The 19,036-nt window shown below is 52.1% G+C and overlaps 2 protein-coding genes across 4 annotated transcripts in view; one reads left to right on the top strand and one right to left on the bottom strand.

Moving 5' to 3' along the window:
* SRPK3 (SRSF protein kinase 3) overlaps nucleotides 1–7,439 on the top strand; it is a 29,389-nt gene extending 21,950 nt beyond the window's left edge. For both annotated transcript variants that reach the window (XM_055003536.1, XM_055003537.1), the window contains 4 exons: nucleotides 1,406–1,513; nucleotides 2,867–2,936; nucleotides 3,769–3,861; nucleotides 5,265–7,439. In XM_055003536.1, coding sequence (XP_054859511.1) covers nucleotides 1,406–1,513; nucleotides 2,867–2,936; nucleotides 3,769–3,861; nucleotides 5,265–5,449 — 456 coding nt within the window. In that variant the 3' untranslated portion in view covers nucleotides 5,450–7,439. The remainder of the gene's footprint in view (nucleotides 1–1,405; nucleotides 1,514–2,866; nucleotides 2,937–3,768; nucleotides 3,862–5,264) is intronic.
* Nucleotides 7,440–8,557: 1,118 nt separating this feature from the next.
* On the bottom strand, nucleotides 8,558–18,781 carry LOC129346390 (isocitrate dehydrogenase [NAD] subunit gamma, mitochondrial). Of its 2 annotated transcripts, none has more exons than XR_008598771.1 (14): nucleotides 18,661–18,781; nucleotides 16,754–16,795; nucleotides 16,201–16,212; nucleotides 15,025–15,122; nucleotides 14,794–14,906; nucleotides 14,161–14,221; nucleotides 13,418–13,550; nucleotides 12,555–12,688; nucleotides 12,154–12,256; nucleotides 11,465–11,611; nucleotides 10,224–10,318; nucleotides 10,070–10,130; nucleotides 9,136–9,284; nucleotides 8,558–8,776 (listed from the first exon to the last, which is right to left on the bottom strand). XR_008598771.1 is itself a non-coding variant. In XM_055003740.1 (14 exons), the coding sequence occupies exons 1-13, from the start codon at nucleotides 18,727–18,729 to the stop codon at nucleotides 9,186–9,188; spliced, it is 1,167 nt and encodes a 388-aa protein (XP_054859715.1). In that variant the 5' UTR covers nucleotides 18,730–18,781; the 3' UTR covers nucleotides 8,558–8,776; nucleotide 9,185. The 2 variants fall into 2 exon arrangements, 1 of the variants encoding a protein (XP_054859715.1); XM_055003740.1 differs by having other exon boundaries at nucleotides 9,185–9,284.
* Between the last annotated feature and the right edge of the window lie 255 nt (nucleotides 18,782–19,036).

Below are 19,036 nucleotides of genomic sequence, written 5' to 3'. Positions count from 1 at the left end.
ATGTTTAATACCTGTTTGAAGCCACTGGGAGAAGCCATCGAGAGGTTTGGGCTCCAGTGTCGCCAATATGCGGGCGACGCCCAGCTCTGCCTTTCTTTCCCACCTAATTCCAAGGATTCTGTTGATGCATTAAACTGGCATTTAGACTCAGTAATGGGCTGGACGAGGGTGAACAAGCTGAAACGGAATCCTGAGAAGAGAGAAGTTCCGGGTTAGTAGGAAAATAGACCAGAAACTTGAGATCTCTCCTGTCTTGGACAGGGTTAAACTTCTTTTGAAAAGCCAGGCTGAGGCGGAAGGGCTGAGAGCATAGTTGACTTTGTGGCTAAGACAACCCTGGAACCTCTGGTTTCCTAGTTGCCGTGAGTAGAGCTTGTTCCTAACCCCGCATTTGCTGAGATAATGTGGAGGAATAACAGGAGGAAGTGCTGCTTCTCCTTTGCAGGTGCCTCATCTCCAAGGTGTATTTCCTTCTACTGGGCTTTCTTTAAATTTTAGCACTCACGTGGTGGTGGTGGTGGGGGGGGATTATTAAAATCAGCCTGGAGTGGGGGGAGGGAGAATCAGCAGGTAGGAGGTGGTTTAAGTGTCCCTTTCAGCCTGCTTCTTTTCCCCTGCAAAAGTCCCCTCTTCTCCAGCCTGAGGCATTATTACACTTTTAAATGGTACATTATACTATTTTCAATGTTTTCTTTTTTGACTCTGAAAATGAAAAGAACCATCTCTCTCCCCTCTTCATTTTTGTCCCTTGCACCACATTTTAGGTGTATTTTTTTTCTTTGGTACGTTCATGACGACATGCATTTCTATTTTTCCTGTGCCTCATTTCTGAAGTTTGGTGGGTTAACATTTGATGTATGAAGTGTGTGCGTGCCACTGTGCTAACTTAGGTCTGGGGGTGGGGTGAGTTGCACAAAGGTATCTTGAGGGTTTTGTGAGGGCTTGTGAATACCCCTTGTTAGCAATGAAATTGTACCACTTTTACCTCACAACTTCATGAAATCTTGTTTCTAAACTTTTCCCTTCCCAAGTTGAACTGTAATTCATGCATTTTATTGACATTAGGTAAACTTTGCTCAGAATAATATCCAAATGGTTTCTTCACAAGACCAGGAGTGGGATGGCTTTGCTTGAGGAGAAGGGAGTTCTGGAATGTGGGATGGGTGGGGGAATGGGGAGCCAAAACACAAGAGCTCGGCCTATGCTAGTCGTGCCCATAGCAGGCAAGGGACTCGAGTGGGCCCACAGGAGTGAGAGAAGGTGGTTGTTTGGGAGAGTTGGCCTGTCAAGGGGCTTACATGGTGGAGAGTGGGGGGCCTGGGCTGTGCTTCTGGGGTGCATACACAGCTGAAGGCAATTGACTGTCTGCCAGAGGAGTTTTCACCTCGTTCCTGCCTCTTTTCAGCACAAACATTTCACAGAGGACATTCAGACCCGCCAGTATCGTGCCCTAGAGGTTCTGATTGGCGCCGTCTACAACACTCCAGCGGATATCTGGAGCACGGCGTGTATGGTATGTTTCGGGGGCCTCCTGCCCAGCTCCTTTCCTGCCTTTGCAGTTTACCATTTTTTCACTCATCAGTTTGATTAGGTCGGGGGGAAGCAGCTGTGCCACAAGGGCCAGTCTGTTACAAGCTGTACCGTTTTGCTTCAGCACGCTGTGCACGTGCTCTAGCCGAGCATGGAGGAAGCCCCTGATGCACTGCAGCTGCACTGCTGGGGCCAGCAGCGTGGGGGAAGGCATTTGTAAATTGTGTCAATCAGCCACTTTTCTGTCCAGAACAGCATGCAGTAAAAATAATATAAAACCTGTATTTAAAGCTACAAAAACGGTTTTGCAGTTTGGTAATTTTCCAAGTAGCTTTCCTTCTTACAGTTTTATTAAATTGTCAGTTACCGTATACTTCTTTCATTGTCTTAAAGATCCTACTAGTGCTGTAACTGTGGTAATGTGCACGTTTATTTAATTTCTGTCCAATAGCTAGTGCTAATCATTTTAAAATAATGGAACTGGTAACAGTCGTAGTTTCTAGTATACTAGAAGCTAAACATTTGAGAGAGAAAAATGAGAAAAACCAGACTTGTGTTGATTTCCTTTAAATTAAATTTCCTTTAGAAATTTAAACCCAATGTGCGTAGAAAAGCCTGAGCGCTTGTTTTACGTGTCACGTATCTTCCATGCGGAGGGTGTTTCAAAAAGGCTCTGCCATTCCTGTAGAACTAGTTCACGTGTTTGAGGTGGCTTACTCCAAAGCTGACTAAGATGTCTGAAAAAGTAAGGCCTAAGTGCCGACACAGAGAAAAATTGCCCAGGCCTTCTCCGCACAAACCCCTTAAAATAGCCTCCGTGACAGACTCTGAATAACAGATGTATGATGCATAAGCCAGATGTACGAGCAAGTTAACATGATCCTCGCACCCTGCGAGTAGCTCTGTGTCTTCTCACTGCCTGATTTTGGTGCATTATGACATCAGTGTTTGGGTGTCCATCTCAGTTCCAGCCAGGCTTTATGGATTGGGCTGCGGCCAGAGATAGGGCAAAGAGAGCCCATCTCAAGGAGTAGCAGCTGCAGAAGCTTCTTATCTAGACAGGTGACTGAACCTGTCCAAAAAGTTCTCCAGGGACCTGGCAGTACCCCTAGAAGTGGACCGGCCCTATTGCTTAGGCTTCTGTGCAGGTCCGACTAATTTCCTTGTACTTTTGTCTTTTTGGCAGAGGCTTATGGGGACACACAGATGAACCCCTGCCCGACATTTCCCAGGTTGAGGCTGAAAAATAAAGGATGGATATAGGGGAGCAGAAGCTATTTAGGCTCAGTAGGTGTGCACAGAGGCCCTGATCCTTCTGCCCTTCTTTCCCTGGCAGGCATTTGAGTTGGCAACTGGCGATTATCTCTTTGAACCACACTCGGGTGAGGATTATACCAGGGACGAAGGTAGGTGGTTCTGCCTGGGTCATGCCTTGTTGAGTGGGTGGAACTGAGGGATGCATTGACGTAAGGCTTGGCCTTAATATTTTCATCCTGGGGCGAGGAGGCAGAATTGACACCTGGATTTCACAAAACAAGTAAAGGGCTGTTTTGGAGGGAGAGCAAAAGGCATGCTGAGGGAAGCCAGAATTGCTCAGGCTTTTCTGGACTACACTACAAACCTGGCTGGAGGGATATTGCTTGGGGCAGGGGGGAGCAGAGGAATGCCTCAGAATGGAAGACGGGGGGATCATGTGCATCTCAGGTGGTTAGAGAGAAATTTCCCAGGGTGCATTAGTCTAAGATCACAAAATAGATTAGGCCACCATCTGCCATCCTGTTTAACTGTGTAGCGACCCAACTTACAGGTTCCAGCTCTACCCACCAGCCTTTCGCAGAGTAATCTGAGGTGTGATTTCATCAAACCTGAGGATCAGTTTAAATGTTAGTCTTTTACAGGTTGTGTCTGGCTTCCTCAACCTGACTTTTAGTCAGTCAGTCACACATCAGCTGAGAATTTCTTGCTAGGGCCCCCCGTTTCTTTTGAGACCCCGGTGACAAGTTGGTTCTGATCCTGTTTGGGTCCCTGAATGATTGGGGATTGTCAGGGAACTCACAGCTGACATCTGACTGACTGACTGACTGAAAGTCAGGGGACCCAGAGACACGGCCTGTGGAAAACCATGATGTGTAATTTTTTGTTAGCAGCATCACGAGCGTGGGTCTGTCACAGAAGAGGGAGGCCGTCCATTGTCAGGTCAAAGGATTTGACGCAGTCTTATCTTCCTTCCCCTTTCAGACCATATTGCCCACATAGTTGAGTTACTGGGTGATATTCCTCCTCAATTTGCTCTTTCGGGGCGCTATTCCCGCGAGTATTTCAACCGGCGGGGTAAGTCAAGAAGGGCAACATTTGCATGTTGGAGGATGGGGGTTGGAGGAACCATGTTTTGTGAAAGCCTGGTGGGCAGAAAGGGTGAGCAGGCGCATGAATGAACACAACTCTGTACAAAAGGCTGGAAGAACTGGGTGGTGGCGAATCCTGAAGAAGATAACTAGGCGCATGGTGATTTTGGTGAGTATGCCAAGATCTCTTGAAGGAAAAGTCTGGATGCTCTAGAAAGTCAAAGGCAGTACCTCTCCAATAGAAATAAATTTCCTGAAGGTCACAAAAAGCTGCAACAGTTGCTGTCCAGAATTCACACACAAGCCCCTCACCCTCTGGAGGGGGCCTTATTGCAGTCGTGTTAGAAGTCTGTACAACGTAGTCTCTAGGCCAGCACTATTCTGAGCCACTGACATCTAGATTGGAAAATCCAAGCAGCGTTCACCTGACTCATTCTACGGGCTATAATCCATCAGGAAGTTCTCTCGCATTCACCTGGTTAACATGAGCTGTGCTCTTGCTCTGCTTCTGTTCTTTGGAGCTTATGCAGAACTTCTTAGCCCATGTGCAAGCCTGTCTCTTCCTTACGCTGCCGCTTGAGTCGGTCCCATCACCCTTCTCTTGCAGAGCTGCCTCTGGCCAGACCCGTTGCTCAGAAACAGCTCGAATAGCACAACTGTGCAGAAATCTCGGCGTGTCCCCGGTACTGATCATCAGTGCTAGGAGCACATAAGCAGTGTGTGCATGGGGCTGGGAGAACAACAGGGTTTTTACATGCTCAGAGCCTGTTTCACAGCCATACCAACTTACTCAGTTACGACATGCCGCCCAGATATTTTGTGAAGTCTGAACTGCTGTTTGGGGAGCATGCTGTGACAGATCTTACAGTTAGCTCTTTGGTGTAGATTGGCGCTGTGCCATGTTAAACAAACTGTTCAGGGGATTCGTCTGAACCTCCAGTTCAGTGGAGCGATGTCTAACTTTGGAAGCAGCGGGTGATCCGGACCAGAGGGGTGTGTACGCTGTAATCACCTGATGTGGGGTGGGGGCACAGGAAAGGCGCAGCATTCTGTTTCCTGAGACGCTCCACTTTTATGTATTAGGTGTGTATGAACAGGTGTCCAGCCCTTATGGCTGAGAAGATAGTCCTTGAAAGTACGTGAGCAAACTTTGCTGAAATTTCAGCAACTAGACAAATGTCTGAACCCAATTCCTAGTAGCCATGGGGTTCTTTGAAAATCAGAAGGTGTTATGTAAAGAGCAGTCATGCAGATGGGTTCAATTTGGATCATGTGTACAAGTTGAAAAATAAGATTTTCCTTGGTACAGAACTTCTTCAGACGTGATGTGCACACAGCACTAGCCTGGGCCCCTCCAACCCTGCCATTCTTCTGCCTCTCTGTCCCCAGGTGAGCTGCGCCATATTAAGAACCTGAAGCACTGGGGCCTGTACGAGGTCCTTGTAGAGAAATACGAGTGGCCCCTGGAACAAGCGGCCCAGTTCACAGACTTCCTCTTGCCCATGATGGCGTTCCTACCCGAAGAGCGTGCCACGGCCTCCCAGTGTCTGCAGCACTCGTGGCTCAATTCCTAGGGCCCAGCGGAACCTGACAGGCGGGCCGATCGCTGAAGCAACGGGATCCCACCTGGCACAGACTCCCTTGCCACAGGGCCTGGTCCCATCCTGGGCGTAGTAGAGGGAAGGCTCCGCCCTCTTCCCTTAAGTGGGGGGCATTCCAGGATTGGAGTCCGGAGGCTGCTCTCTCTGGCTGATTTGGGGAGGGGGTATGTAAAGGTTGGCTGAACCCCGACCCTCCTGCTGTGGCCATTGTTGAAGCATAGCCAGGAGGTTTTCTTCCTCCGTTTTTCCCCAAGAGGTTGCTTTCTCGAAGTTACCAGTAGGCACTCTCCCTGGGCACCACCGAGAGATGTCTGACTTTTTAAATGAGCCTTGGGCTTCCTTGCAACTAAGGCAGAAGGAATAAGACTTGCCCCGCCCCCTTCCTAACTCAAGCAGGCAAGAGAAAAGACGTGTACCCATTATGAAGGGGAAGTTCTCAGTATGTGTGGATGTGATACAGACTGAATGTGTGGATAGGGTTTGGATGATGAACAAGAGGATGTGCCTGAGTGTTCAAACAAGACTGTGTCCCTCCCCCATCCTCACTCCCACGCCAAGGGAATGTGGCCTTTCTGAGCAGCAGCAATCATATGCAAAGCACATTAAATGTGGAATTTTATGCCCTCAATGTGGACGTTTGGTGACGACACAGTTGAGTGGCAGTGGAGAGAGCAATAAGGCTGCCCTCAGAGAAGGTAGCAGACATTTTCAGTAGGGAAGTGGAAAGGGAGGCGTCTCCTTGTGGGTCCACTGGCAGTGCCTGGCACCGAATACCAGATGTTCCTGGGCTTGCAAACATTTGCTCAAAGAATTCTGCCCAAATGTGATTGCTGAATAAAGCAGGACAGGTATCAGGGAGCCCTTAAGACGCTTCCAATTCCCCAGGCATTTAAGAGTCCTTCATTTTGCCGGGCCCTCATGTGCCACCAAGAACTGAGTGGCAAGAATTTGCTCATAACTGGATTTTCTCAACAACAACAAAAAATCAGTGCTTGCTCTAAAATAAATCAAGCCTTCATTGTTCAGGAAATACTTTTGCAAAGGGATGGATGGTAACAGAGACCTTTCCAGAACAGGACTCTTACCTCCACTGTAAGTTGCTCCTCCAGTTTCACTCTTTTCTTACCTTGATCTCTTCCTCGGTTTCCTTTATCACTCCAGTCCTTGACCCTAGTTTTTGAGAGGGACACAAGTACTGTTAAGTATTTTGCAGAATTTATTTCACTCTCTAGTTGGAAAAAAGAAATTGGAAGCTAAGTGAGTGTGTCCGCGTGTCTTGTTTTTTCCTTTTTCTGCTGGTACATGCTTGGATGTAGCTGGAGCATTTGCCATCTTCAGCACTGTCCTCCCCTCGTTTTGACACTTTTGTGGTATTTCGAGGCTCTCGGGCAGAGGGAACGGCTGAGTATAAATTGGCCATGTGGGTGTTGTGGCTTGGGTAAAGAATGTTTTGAAAATTGTGTATGAGAAAGGGCTGAATAGAGGAGCTAAACTGAGACCCCCTCCCCCCGTGCCAGTTCCCGGAATAAAAGGCAGAACTTAACCTAGAGGAAGGACACAAACATGACACGCCTTGTGCTGTAAAAGACTGCTGCATCTGTTTAAACGTAAGAGTTCCAGGCTCTCCCTCTTCCGGGAAGAATTGGGACGACCCTGGGAGTTCTTAGCCCCTGACTTTGGGAGGGTGTGCATCTCTGTGCGTGATGCCTGCATCTCTTGGGTGCGTGAAACATCCAGGAGGCCGGTCTTTAAACCAAAGTTGTAACACAGAACCAGGTGCAGGAAGAGTGACGATATTAGTTCCTCGCATTCCTCTTGAACAAGGAACCAGGGCCTTACTCCCAGCGTGGCCCATGTTTGCTCGCCAGGGTGGGGGGGAACGTGCGTGAGTTTGTGTGTGTTTTAGAATGCCCCTGCGCTGTTGCAGGGAATTGAATAGAACTTTTCATTAAAACGTTTGCAAAAAAGAAACGTTTGCCACATCATTTCCAAAAAGGGGGAAAGGTTACTTAAAAGCACGGTAAGGGAGCAACATCTCAACATGTTCCTCCAGAGTGTCCAGGTAAAACAGCAACTGAACTCCTGCAAGAGGAGTGCTAGGCTCTTCTTGGGAGGAGAATAAACTTCCTCGGCCTCCTGGAGTTGCTTTATGTCCAGGGCAGTGCCCTGTAGCACAGGCAGGCGTGTGCGGAGTCTGCGGTGCAGGAGAAGTCTGGTGGACATGCAGAATTCGGCACCCTGAGAACAGCTTTCCCTCCCAAAGAGAGAGAAGCCTCCGAGTCAGGCTTGGGCTGTGCCTGGGGCAGAACGTTAGCGCCCTGCTGATCTCCGACTCGCCCCACAGGCCATCAATAAAACAAGCAGCATTTATACTTAGAAGCTTGCAAAAACTGCTTCCGGTGGTGGAGCACACGCTGTTTCGCTCGCTCTAGAGACTGGCCCACGTTTCAGCCGTCCATCGGACAAGAGCCCCGGAGGAAGCGTCTGCAAGGGGTTTATTCCCCAAGAAGGCCGATGCAGCCTGGCCTGGAGACTTCCACCAGGGGATGCTTTAGGGGCAGGCTGCAGAGCCGGAAACTATCGAGGCCCTTCTCCAAGTGGACGATCCTCTGAAGCCCCGGCTCCTACGCACTCGGCCACTGTCTGGTCTAAGCCCGGTGGTCCTCAAAGTGGGTCCCGCTTCTAAATGTACTGGGCTGTTCAAGACTCACTGGGAGTGTAACTCTAGCCTACTTCGCCAGTGCCCACCACGAGACCCGGGACTCCCACCTCCGTAAACACTGAACGGACTCACTCAGCTTGTTTCGTGTTTAGGAATAGGTAACTCTGCTGAGCAGCCAGCTGTGCTCCATGACCCCCTCCCACATCACTGCCGCCAAGCCTCCCCCCTCCCAGCTTGTCGCGCTCCTCGCCTCCCACCCGTCCTGGCCGAGCAGCCTCACAACCTGCTTTGAGAACGCACCGCTGGTCTAGCTTCAGTGGCCAGGAATCCCGGCCCACAACCCCCTCCCCTGGCCGCCTCTATTAAGCCAGTTAACCATATTTCTCAGCCAATCTAACACAGAGAGAGAAAAGACAGGGTGGATCACACATTTTACATTTATTTCCTTGGGGAAGAGGAACTGCCTAGTTATGAGCCATATACACAAAATGGAGTGTAGAGCTTCAGCAGTTGGGAAACAAAGGGTCTGCATCAGTTTCATACAGCAGGGGTGCACCCACACTTGGGGGGCATTTATTTCAGCTGTGGCGCTGGAGGGGGGAGTCTTTTGTTCCTGCTCTCTGGCTTCAGGATGGCGCCTACAAGGGTTCATAGGCCAAAGTTAGCAACTTTTAAAAAATGTATTATTCTGCCTATCGATCCTCTGCATTATAACGCCGTCAGATTACAAAGGGACGCCAAGGTTCCCGCTCTACTCAGGTGGGGAGAGAGAGAGTCTCTGGAGGGAAGCTGCCTGTCCCATCCCTTGTCCTCTGCTCTGCCCAAAGGCAGAAAAGGAACTTGCAGTAGAGGAGGAACGAGCAGATCATGACGACGACTTAAAATGTGCCTCCCCCCCCAGCCCCGCTTCAATTCCTGGACACAATGGACAATTGATCCAAAGCCCAAACAACTTTTTTCCCTCGGCTTTTGCTGTGCCCCCGTCACCCTGCCTCACCAACAGCCCTACGGAGAACAGATGGGTGACGTCGCACTTTCCTGCCCACCTCACTGCGCCAAGTTAAACGCAGATTCCCGGATCTGTTTCAGGATAGACTGAACCGCCTCGGACGTCGTCCCCTGCCCTCCTATGTCCGGCGTGTGGGTCTGGAGAAGAGCGAGAGTTCTATGAAGACGTGCTCAGATGCAAGCATCCATATAGCGGCTTCTCTAGCATAACTCGGGGGTGCATCTACACAGCAGATTTGCTGGTTTAAAACTAAATGACCCCCAAGGAAACTTGGGAATTGTAGTTCTGTAGGAAGGGGACCTCGCAGTTCTCACATGACACCTGAATCGCTTTAAAGTCGGAATAAACTCGCGCTGCAGGCGCTTCTTCATCTTACCCTCGTGTCGGATTTCTTCAAGAAAAGCACATTCTCTTGAGCGTGCTGCTACAAAGTCCTGTGCTTTCACTCACACTTGTGCATGCTCTCCAGCCCTTACGCACAGCGCTATCACTTTCCCGCAGCCACTCCTACCCAGTACTGGACCAGAAGTCTTGCTTTCCCACAGTCCCAGACCCTTCCAGCCCACAGCCCCCTCCCCAATCTTGCACCCCTGACCACGGGGGATGGACTGCCACTGCTTGTCTTCGGTCTTAGAAGTACTTGGAGAAAGAGCAAGCATCCCTTTCTTGGGCGAAGTAGGTGTTGCTTGTACTTCATTTTTAAAATTTGGATTGTTAAAAGACCCGGGCCTGAAGAACAACTCAACCATTACGTCAGAAAGGCATTGACTGGACGCGACGTCTCAGTTGCCCTCCAGCACGGAAGAGAAACCTGTTCCAGCAGTTCTGCTCAAGGGAGGCAGCCAGTGGCCACATCTGAGAGGACCCCTGTGCAGTCCCCAGATCTCAGCCAAGAGGGGGGAGGGGGACAGAAGCAACCCACCTTCGAGTCATCCAAGGAGGCCAGAACGGCCTTGCGGATCACGGATGCGTAGCTGTGCAGCCTGCAAGGGACCACAGAGGGCAAGAGATCAAGAACTGCAATCCCAACAAGGGTGGCAGGGGCCTCGGGGGGGGGGGAGGGCTCAGGCACCCACTTGAGGTGGTCCAGCATCATGCAGCTGGCAAGCAGCATAGCTGTGGGGTTGGCAATGTTCTTGGTGGCAATGCTCTTGCCGGTATTGCGAGTAGCCTGCAGAGAAAAGGGGAGAGGGGACGTTAGAGACCAAACAATACATTCTTTTTGCAAACCTCAACAGCCAGCATCGAAGGCAGGCGAAGCGCATGGGGCCAGGGACAGCAGACCCCGTCCTCACCGTTTCCCCTCCCCGCTCAGCCCTCCCACTTATTTGCCTGAAGTGCTTAACTGAGAGGCTCACACCCAGCTGGAAACCATTGCCCAGGGCGGGGTGTGCGTGTTCCTGCAGCTCAGCAAGAAGTCCCACGTACAGCTGCACACGTGGAGAACTCGGCTTCCTACCCTCTGCCATGCCCCGGCTGCCAGGCAGCCAGAGGCAGCTGGCACCAGGGATTTGGTACGCTGCTCTGCAACCACACTGACAGTCACTGGCCTCTCTCACCCCCTCCTCTGTTTTCCACCTACTGCCCACTTTTAATTTGCAGGTGCTTTGGGGCAGAGATCTGTCTTTGGCGAAATAAGGCCACGTTAGCTGGGGCAGAGACTGCTCTTTATTTCACTGAAGCACCTTTCACTGTAAACAAGTGACAGCATCGTCTGACAGTAAGGCAGCAAGCCTGATCAGACTGTTCTCTCGGAGGTCCTCTGGCTGGCACACGCTACTAAAGACGTCACAAGCCTTGCCTTCAAAGCACCCTCCACTACCCTGTCTTTCGCTCACAAATCTGGTTCCAAATCCTGCTTAGTGCTGGTGCCGCTGTAACCCTTGGCTGCATTTAAAATAGTTGCAGGGAAATTGGAGAGCAGAGGGAGCGTGTGGGAGAGCCCAGGCGGGGCAGCAGTCAGAGTGCCAGGCTCGGCTCTGGGAGACGGAGGTTCAACGCCAGTAACTCTCTCTCTGTGCCTAACCTACCTGACAGGGCTGTTGGGAGGAAAAGGGAGGAGAGGAGAGTGATGTAAGCCGCTCTGGGTCCCCAGTGCGGAGAAAAGCTGGGTATAAATGTCTAAACAAACAACATTGTATCTGTGCTGGCAGCTAGGGAGGAAGTTGGCCAGTATATGTTTTCAGCCACAGTTGCCAATTCATTCCCCGCCCCCGCCCCCATTTTACGAGAGTGTGGACATTCATTTAATTTGTTCCTTCCTTCCTCCCCTTTATCCACTTCCTCTCAAGATCTCAAACCTCCTCGTATGTCTCACCGTTTCAAAAACTGCATAGTCACGCCCGTAATTGGCCCCTGGCACCAGGCCCGGGCCCCCGACCAGTCCGGCACAGACGTTGTTGACAATGTTGCCATACAGGTTAGGCATAACCATGACATCGAATTGCTGCGGACGGGAGACCAGCTGGGAATCCAAAAGAGAAGGCAACTAGGAGCGGCAAAGTGACGGAGCCGCTGTCTTCTCGCCCGCCCAGTCACAGCGGAACGGAGGCGAGTTGCAGGTCTGTCTGCGGACGGGCGTGAAGTCCCTGCCAGTCCGCCCACCACTTGCAGCTCCGGGTTCGGGAAACACGAGGCAGGCTAGTAGGGAGGCTGCGTTACAGGAGCTACTGGATGGCTTGCTCCTGCCCCCAAACCCTCACATCACACACACACCCCAAACATGCACACCTGGGAATTCTGCAATGCTTTGATAAAAGGGGGGGGGGGAGAGAAGAGGTTTCTTGTCCTCAAGGTAACAGAGAACACTTTGCCAACGTGAAAGGAGTCCGGTGCAAGTTTCTTTAATATGAATGGCGTCTGCAGGTAGAAGGCAGCAGCGAGTGAAGAAGTTCAACAGCACTGCAGAGAAAGTCTGAACGGCTTCTGTGCAAAGCTCTTGAGTGTGCAAGGGCCAGGAGGAAACCAAGGTTTGCATTTGCTTGAGAGGAGCCAACATCCGGATACCTGCATGGTGGTGTTGTCGACGATCATGCTGTCAAAGGAGATGCCGGGGTAGCCAGCTGCCACCTCTTTGCAGCACTGCAGGAAAAGGCCATCACCCAGTTTCCTTTAAGGAGGAGAAGGGGGGTGAGATCAGCCGGAGCAGATGGACAACCTGCAGCCAAGGGCCCCAAGCGACACGGGCAGAGAGGGGGCCAGCTTTGTCAGGCCAACAGGCCTGCTGCTCCTCCGGCTCGCCACAAAGCCTAGAAGAAAACCACCCCAAGACATGAGGCCTGTGCTTATACGCGCACGAGAATGGCGCTGTCTCTGACGGCGAACTGCCTGTGGCACACCTGCCCTCTGAGCCGGCGGCCTTCCTTCCCTCCTTGCTCCACCCTCAAATCTTGTGTTCCAGAACTTACATGATGTTGGCCTTGTGGACGGCTGTCACCTTCTTGCGCCCGGCCTCCTTGGCCAACTGGAAGGCGTACTCAGCTATGCGCAGTGACTTGGTCCTTGTGATGATCTTCAGGCTCTCCACCACACCAGAGACGCTCTAGATGGCGGGGGGGGGGGGATGGGACACGTCAGTACTCCTCCTTCCTACTCTTCTCTCCCCCCCCCCAACCCATGCCAAGAAAGAAGAGGGTCCTGGAAGGAAATGCTTCCTAGGAAGCAAGAGCATCTCAATTCCTGACTCAGAAGGGCTGCCCCCTTTTAGGAGCCCACTTCCCTTCTTGGGCGTTTCCCCTCCCACGTGCCAGAGAATGTTGGAGATCAATGGATTTTTAACGAGGCTGAAGAACAGACAGCAGTGGCGACTCTGGCATGTTCCCTTGCAAGCCCAAATTCAGGCCTTTCACCCTCACACCCTCGCTGTCCCACAGACCCATGTGGCTTTTGCAAAGCCCTTTCCCCGTATACATTTTGTCTTTGGTTGTGTTTTGGATTCATGGAAGAGAACAGCTGAGGCGTGCAAGGAGAAAGCTCTGCCAGAGCCTCTGTTCTTCATTTTGGGGAAGAAGGGGATTAAAGAGCCCTTGGCAAGCATCTTGGCTTGTGTGCACTTGTGACGCCCCACAGGCAGAGCGCAGAGGGCCAGACTGCCGGGTGCTAATCCCATCAGAGTCTTAATCTCAGACAAGACCGTCCCTCACTTCCCACCACCAGCCCTGCCCGAGCCCGATCTGGGTGGGCTACAAGTACAGCAGGCCCTCTTCCAGGAGGAAACTGGGCTGAAAGCCACCTGCAGGGGAGGAGCAGAACCAGCGGGCAGCTGAGCTACCTCGTGCTCCAGGCTGCTGTACTCCCCCTCCGTGTTCTCCCGGACCATAAGGATGTCGATGTCCCGATGCCGGGTTGCCACACCCGGGAGACTCTTGCAGTGGATCACGTTAGCAAAGAGATCCAGAGTTGTGCTGTGGAAGCAGAAAGGGGGGGGGGGGTGTCTCAGGAGGGGGAGGCAGGGGGAGAGTGGCTGTGTCTGCCTCCGCCGGCAGGCTCCCTCCACGGTGTGAGACGCTGCCAGCTGCCCCCGCTTGCCCAGCGACTGCTCTTGCGGAGAAGGCTCCCCTTTCCAGGCGCCACGTTGCCACTGCGAGGGTCCTAATTTGGGCCTCCCAGCAGAGCAGGATGTGACGGTAGCGGGAGAGGAGATGCCACGGAAGGAGAAAACCCAGATCCTTCAACTGAGCTTGGAAGGACAGCCGGGAACAGAGGGAAACAGAACGGCCCCCCAAAGCAACGCATTCCTACATGGGAAGGCTGCTACAACCAGGCGAGGTCCTGTTCCCTCAAGCCACGTGTCCAAAAGCTAAGCCTGGGCCTGGAACCACTGCCAAGCCAAAGGCTGGCAGTCATAGTCTGCCCAGTGGATACCCAGCCCCTTGTTTTCTGCAGTCCGGCAAACACAGGAGAGTTCCCAGGCCCCTTGTAGGCCGCCTTCTGGGAAGATTGTGGCCCCGGACGGGAGTCGGAGCACGCTATCAGACTCTGGCGGGCATCTGGACCAACCCTTTCCCATCTCACCGTAGAATGTTATTCCGGGACTTGTGAGAAGGTGGCAGGTTATGGTTTGTCTCCAGGTTTCCTACAAAGACAAGACAAGAGAACCAGTTCAGAAAGGGGGACCCGGCGCCTGCCTGGTAGAAACACAAAACCTATTTAATTTACGGAAATGCTCAGATGGGGCATTCAAAAAGGTGTCTGGAGAAGGGCACCCAATGCTAAGCTTGCTTTCCCTTTTCTTCTTGGGCGTTAGGAGCGGACTAGGACACCTGGGAACTCGGACTGCGGATTCCAGACTGGCCACTAATATACTGAGATGCTGTAGGCAAGCGGCTCTTTTTTAACCCTCGGATCCTCCATCCATAGAATGAGAATAACGTTCCTTAGGAACGTGCGCTGCCCACGCTGACAATCCCAGAGGCAGTGGGCTCCCGCTGTGAGATGAACCCCTCCCACTGGCATCCAGCCTTCCTCTTCATGGTAGATTACGGCAGTTCTGAGCTCCTTCAACACCACAAGCCATTCCAGCTGTCCCAAGGAGCTCCCAAATGCATACGGAGGACAGACACATAAGCCGGTCCCCAGCCTTCAGCTGATCTGCCCCACCTGCACCGCTACCTTCTACTGCAAACGATGCAGCCGAACTGCCGCTACCTTTGAGGGCCACGCGGTTTCGCCGGATGGCCATGATGGCATTCTGCAGATCCTTGTCAGAGGCCTCCGAGCTCACAAAAACCTCCTCAAAGTCCACTGGCACACAGGCATGCCTGCGGGAAAGACAAATTTGGACGGGGGGGGGGGAGAGCTGTGAACGCCAGGCCAGCTTTGGGAGATGAAGGGGGTCAGGTCAGTGCAGGTGGAAGCAGAGAGAGAGAGAGTTGGCACCTGAATATCTCCTTGACGTGCAGTGTGAGTTCCGGCCCAATCCCATCGCCAGGGATCATTGTCACCGTGTGGCGCCCCCCATATTTGGCAGGAGGTGGCTGTAAGGAGGGGAAGCAGGAGATGAAAACAGAGGTCAAGAACTGGCACTTCCTCCTACAAGGCCCCGCTCCTCCTCAGGAAATGCACACGGCCACTCTCAGCCACCGCTCAGCCGTGGCACCATCATCTAGGGCAAGGGCTTCCAATCTGCAGAGAACCTTTGCGCCTCGTCTGGCATGCTAAGGAATCCCTGCACGTCGGGGAGGGTTCTGGAGCCTCTGAGCCTCAAAGGCCCCTCCTGTGGTGTCGGCCAGGCCTTCTGCCCGGTCCTCACAGCCACCTAGAATACACTCCCAAAGCAAAAGAAAATTGGCAGGGATGAGCTAGCAAGGTTTTGCGTCATTATGGATCTTCTCTTGGAGGAACCTCCAAGAAGCTACCAGGGATCCCTGGCATGAGGTTTGGAAACCTGTCCAGGGCATGAAGAAACTCAAAGATCCCAGCCAGAAAGCACTGGCGGCCCAGCTTTAACTACTACCCCCTCCCGCTCTCCTCAGGCCAGGAATTCAGCCGACTCCTTTAGCTTCTTAGCTTATACTCACTTGTGGCCCTCGTCTCATTCTGACCGAGCTGACTTGACTTCTCGGCCGCCATGACCTCCGTTTGAGTTACATGCACTCCCCAACGTCCACCCGATAACCAAACTGCACGCCCCAGGGACAGCTCTCTTGCAACCAAGCTGCAGAAGCTTCTCTCTGGGACTCGAGGCTCCCCTCCAGCCCTAGTTTAGGAGACACTGGAGGAGCCCAAGAGCCTCTCAGCTTAGAGTCGAGGCCCCTGGTACATTGTAGCCCATCAGTGTTGATGCTGAACTACTTTCCAGTCAAAAGCCTCCTGCCCAACCCCGCTGGGTGAGGGATCTGGCCCAACCACCACCACCGGGCTCAGCATTCAGACCAGATGCATTCTCCCTCCCCTCCCCGGGAGGAGCACTTCATGGAGAGGACAGCGCTAACATGACTATCCAGCTCGGGGCTCTTGCAAGCAGCCCTCTGAACCGGAGCTGGAGGAGACGGATCACCGCCCAGCGGCTCCAGCTCCCACTTTAGCACTGAACAAAGTAGGACAGTTACTTACGATGGTCTGCTGCTGCCGGCGAGATGACAGGAGCAAAACGTCAGGGTGAGAAAGGAGGGGAAAAAAGAACAAATCTTTCAGACAGCGAAGTGCAGCAGAGTCCAATGAACCAAAAGGGACTGAAGCAGCATTTTAACCACTACGATCTCTCACCTCTTTGCAGCAGGATGCGATAGCGCTGCAGGTTACAGAGTGTGGTTTCCAGCACACTCCACGGGTCGTAATGACAAAAGTCATGCATTTGTCTTTTTATTCATTATTTCCCTGTACAGCTGCACAGGTCAGGATTAATATTCCAATTTGACAGAGGAGAAACTAGGGCTGCATTACAGCATGATCCTAACCGTGCAATTCCCCCAGATCACTTTTTTAAAAAAAACTCTACTTCTATCTCGGCTCCTTCATGGAGAAGAAAGCAGCCCAAGTCCACTCTTCATCAGGAATGCCCGGTTTTCTAGGAACTTGTGATAAAGGGAGGACTTTGGCAGGGCAGGAGACAGTCCCCTGTGGCACTTCTGAGAGGCAAAGGGAACCAGGCAGAAGTTATACCAACCGAGGTCACGCTCCTACGACTGACATCTGTTAGAGCCTGCAGCTGTAAGGAAGAGAGAAAATACAGGGTAGGTGATTTGGCCTATCAAGGAGTCATTCATTCCTAGGAGAGAAAAGTTGTCTTGCTGGGTTTTATCAGGCCCCTGGGTTCTTGCTTGGCTCCAGGGAATTCTGGATTTGAGACAAACTGTTCTCTTTGCAAGAATTTAAGGTCACCTATTTGACCGGTCAAGCGTCATTGCCGTATTTAAAGACTTTTTAGAAACGTACAATGAGATTAGCCTTGCGCTAATTGCCTAAACTATCACAGCTTGGTTGCTGGTAGCTATAACTAACACAATATAAATGTATGTTAGTGATACTCAACATGAAATCAAACAATAAAGGCAAGTTGATGTTTCAATAGTTAGGCACTATGGCAGGAGTGCTTCCTCAAGTTGAAGCGTCCTGACTGGGTCACGGCCAGGGAGCAAAACTTCCTCCCTTCTGCCTTTCTACCATCTGCCGGTATGATGTAATTTCAAAGTGGGCTGCCATCTACAAAGAGAGTTCTCAGCTTCATGAAATATTGGATATTGATTTCAGAAGGAATTAACTGAGACTATTTCACCACTGCATTGGCATACAAATCCTATGAAGATTGTCAGGTATCTGAGCTCGCAGAGCTGACTCACGTAAGCACAGACGGTATAAGCACAAACAGCATGTGTATAAAACAGCATCCCTCAGTCCAAAGAAGCCCTTCATAGGACAGGACCACTGCCACATGCAGGCAAAACTGACTGGGGGCATCACTACCCTCGTCTTTTAATCTAGATTTAATTAACATACCTACCAGTTATTCTCACTAGAATATTTAAAGAACATTAAAGACAGGTAATCCTGAGTGCCATTTTTATGTATCTGTTAGAATTCTCCCACCCTCCCCAGGCATTCCTGCTTGATTTGATGGAGGTCAAAGTGATACACAACTCACCAGTGTTTAAGAAACACAATTCACAGCAGAGCAGAGATCGGAACCTGATTTGCCAGCATTGCTTCAAAAGCAGATTGGCATTAAAGGCAAACGTGTTTTAGCAACCATAGCAAAGGAGGTGCCATTCTTAACCAGGGTTTCCTCTTGGTTTATGACCCAGGTTAGGGGAGTTTTGAAAACCCAACCGTTCAGTGGCAGCTGCATTGGTCTATCAGCCGTGGTCACCAACGCTTCGTGACACTCTGCAGGCAAGGTGGTGGGGAGAGGGACGAACCGGCCACACGAGGGGGCCTGGCACGGGCTGCGCCTGGCCCAATGTTGTGTAATGTGGACAGAATCAGAACTGGGCAGCTGAGAACAGGGGCCGCTTTTAAACTTTTGCGCACACAGTCAAGGCACAGAGTGGCATCGTTGCCTGCAGACCAGCGACGTCCCAACACAGGCGGCGAGGCCGGATGGAAGCAACGGGATGCAGCTGCTCAAGAGTCGGTGATGAACCAGGGAGGGGCCCAGAGAGAGGGGTCTGCATAAAGGAGAGCTGCCGCTCGTTGCTTTCTGCCAGAAAAAAGGCTTCTGCTTTATTTTGCAGTAGTGCAGAGCAAAGCCTTTAGGCGGACGGCAGTGAGAAAGCAGCCTCGGGGCAGTGCGGGGCAGTGGTTAGGGCGCGGGACCAAGACCTTGCGGGACAGGACTCAGCGAGGCCCCGCCCCTTCAGCCCAATTGCCACTCATCTTCCTATCGCCCAATCAGGAAGATCGCTATGACAACTAATCCCACCCCCTCAAACTCGAACAGCCAACGAGAAAGCTTCCTTAGCCTTCTGCCCCGCCTACCACCCGGCCCCAAGCCAATCAGACACATCGCAAGCGCCCCGCTTTCCCTCAGGGCGGCCCTGCAAGCCAAGCATCCCGGCCACAGTTAGTGGCTCTCACCGAACGGGCGGCTGACGGAGCCGGCTTCCAGAGCGGCCGGGAGGTTTTCAAAGCCAGAGAAAGGGCCATTCCTGAGGGCTGCGCGTGCCTCGGAGAAGGCCGTCCCCTTGACGCCGCGAGATTTCCGTTCAACTCTCGCGAGTGTTGGGGAAGAGGTCACGCATGCGCGCTATGGAAACCCTCGTCCTGCCGTAGAGATGGGGGAAGGCCTGTGACGGAGAAGTTCCAGCAAGCGCCGGTTTCCTGATATGCCTCGCACACCCTTCGGTTTCACGCCCGGGGGGGGGGGGGCATCGCGCCCTTCAGCCCGCAACCCTCGCTCGGAGGGGGGCGGGAGTCATGTGTACATCTACAAGCTCTTCCGGTTCCCCCTCTA

This window comes from Eublepharis macularius, chromosome 19 (genome assembly GCF_028583425.1).
Source record: "Eublepharis macularius isolate TG4126 chromosome 19, MPM_Emac_v1.0, whole genome shotgun sequence".
NCBI classification, from domain to species: Eukaryota; Metazoa; Chordata; class Lepidosauria; order Squamata; family Eublepharidae; genus Eublepharis; species Eublepharis macularius.
Note: the sequence above shows the minus strand (reverse complement) of the source record. Positions and strands in the feature narration are given on the sequence as shown.

Coding starts and splice junctions, on each gene's coding strand:
- LOC129346390 (XM_055003740.1), bottom strand. CDS start 18,729: ATGGCCCTTTCTCTGGCTTTGAAAACCTCCCGGCCGCTCTGGAAGCCG. Junction 16,796..18,660: donor CTCCGTCAGCCGCCCGTTCG/GTGAGAGCCACT, acceptor TCTTCCTTACAG/CTGCAGGCTCTAACAGATGT. Junction 12,689..13,417: donor ACAGCAGCCTGGAGCACGAG/GTAGCTCAGCTG, acceptor CCCGCCATCTAG/AGCGTCTCTGGTGTGGTGGA.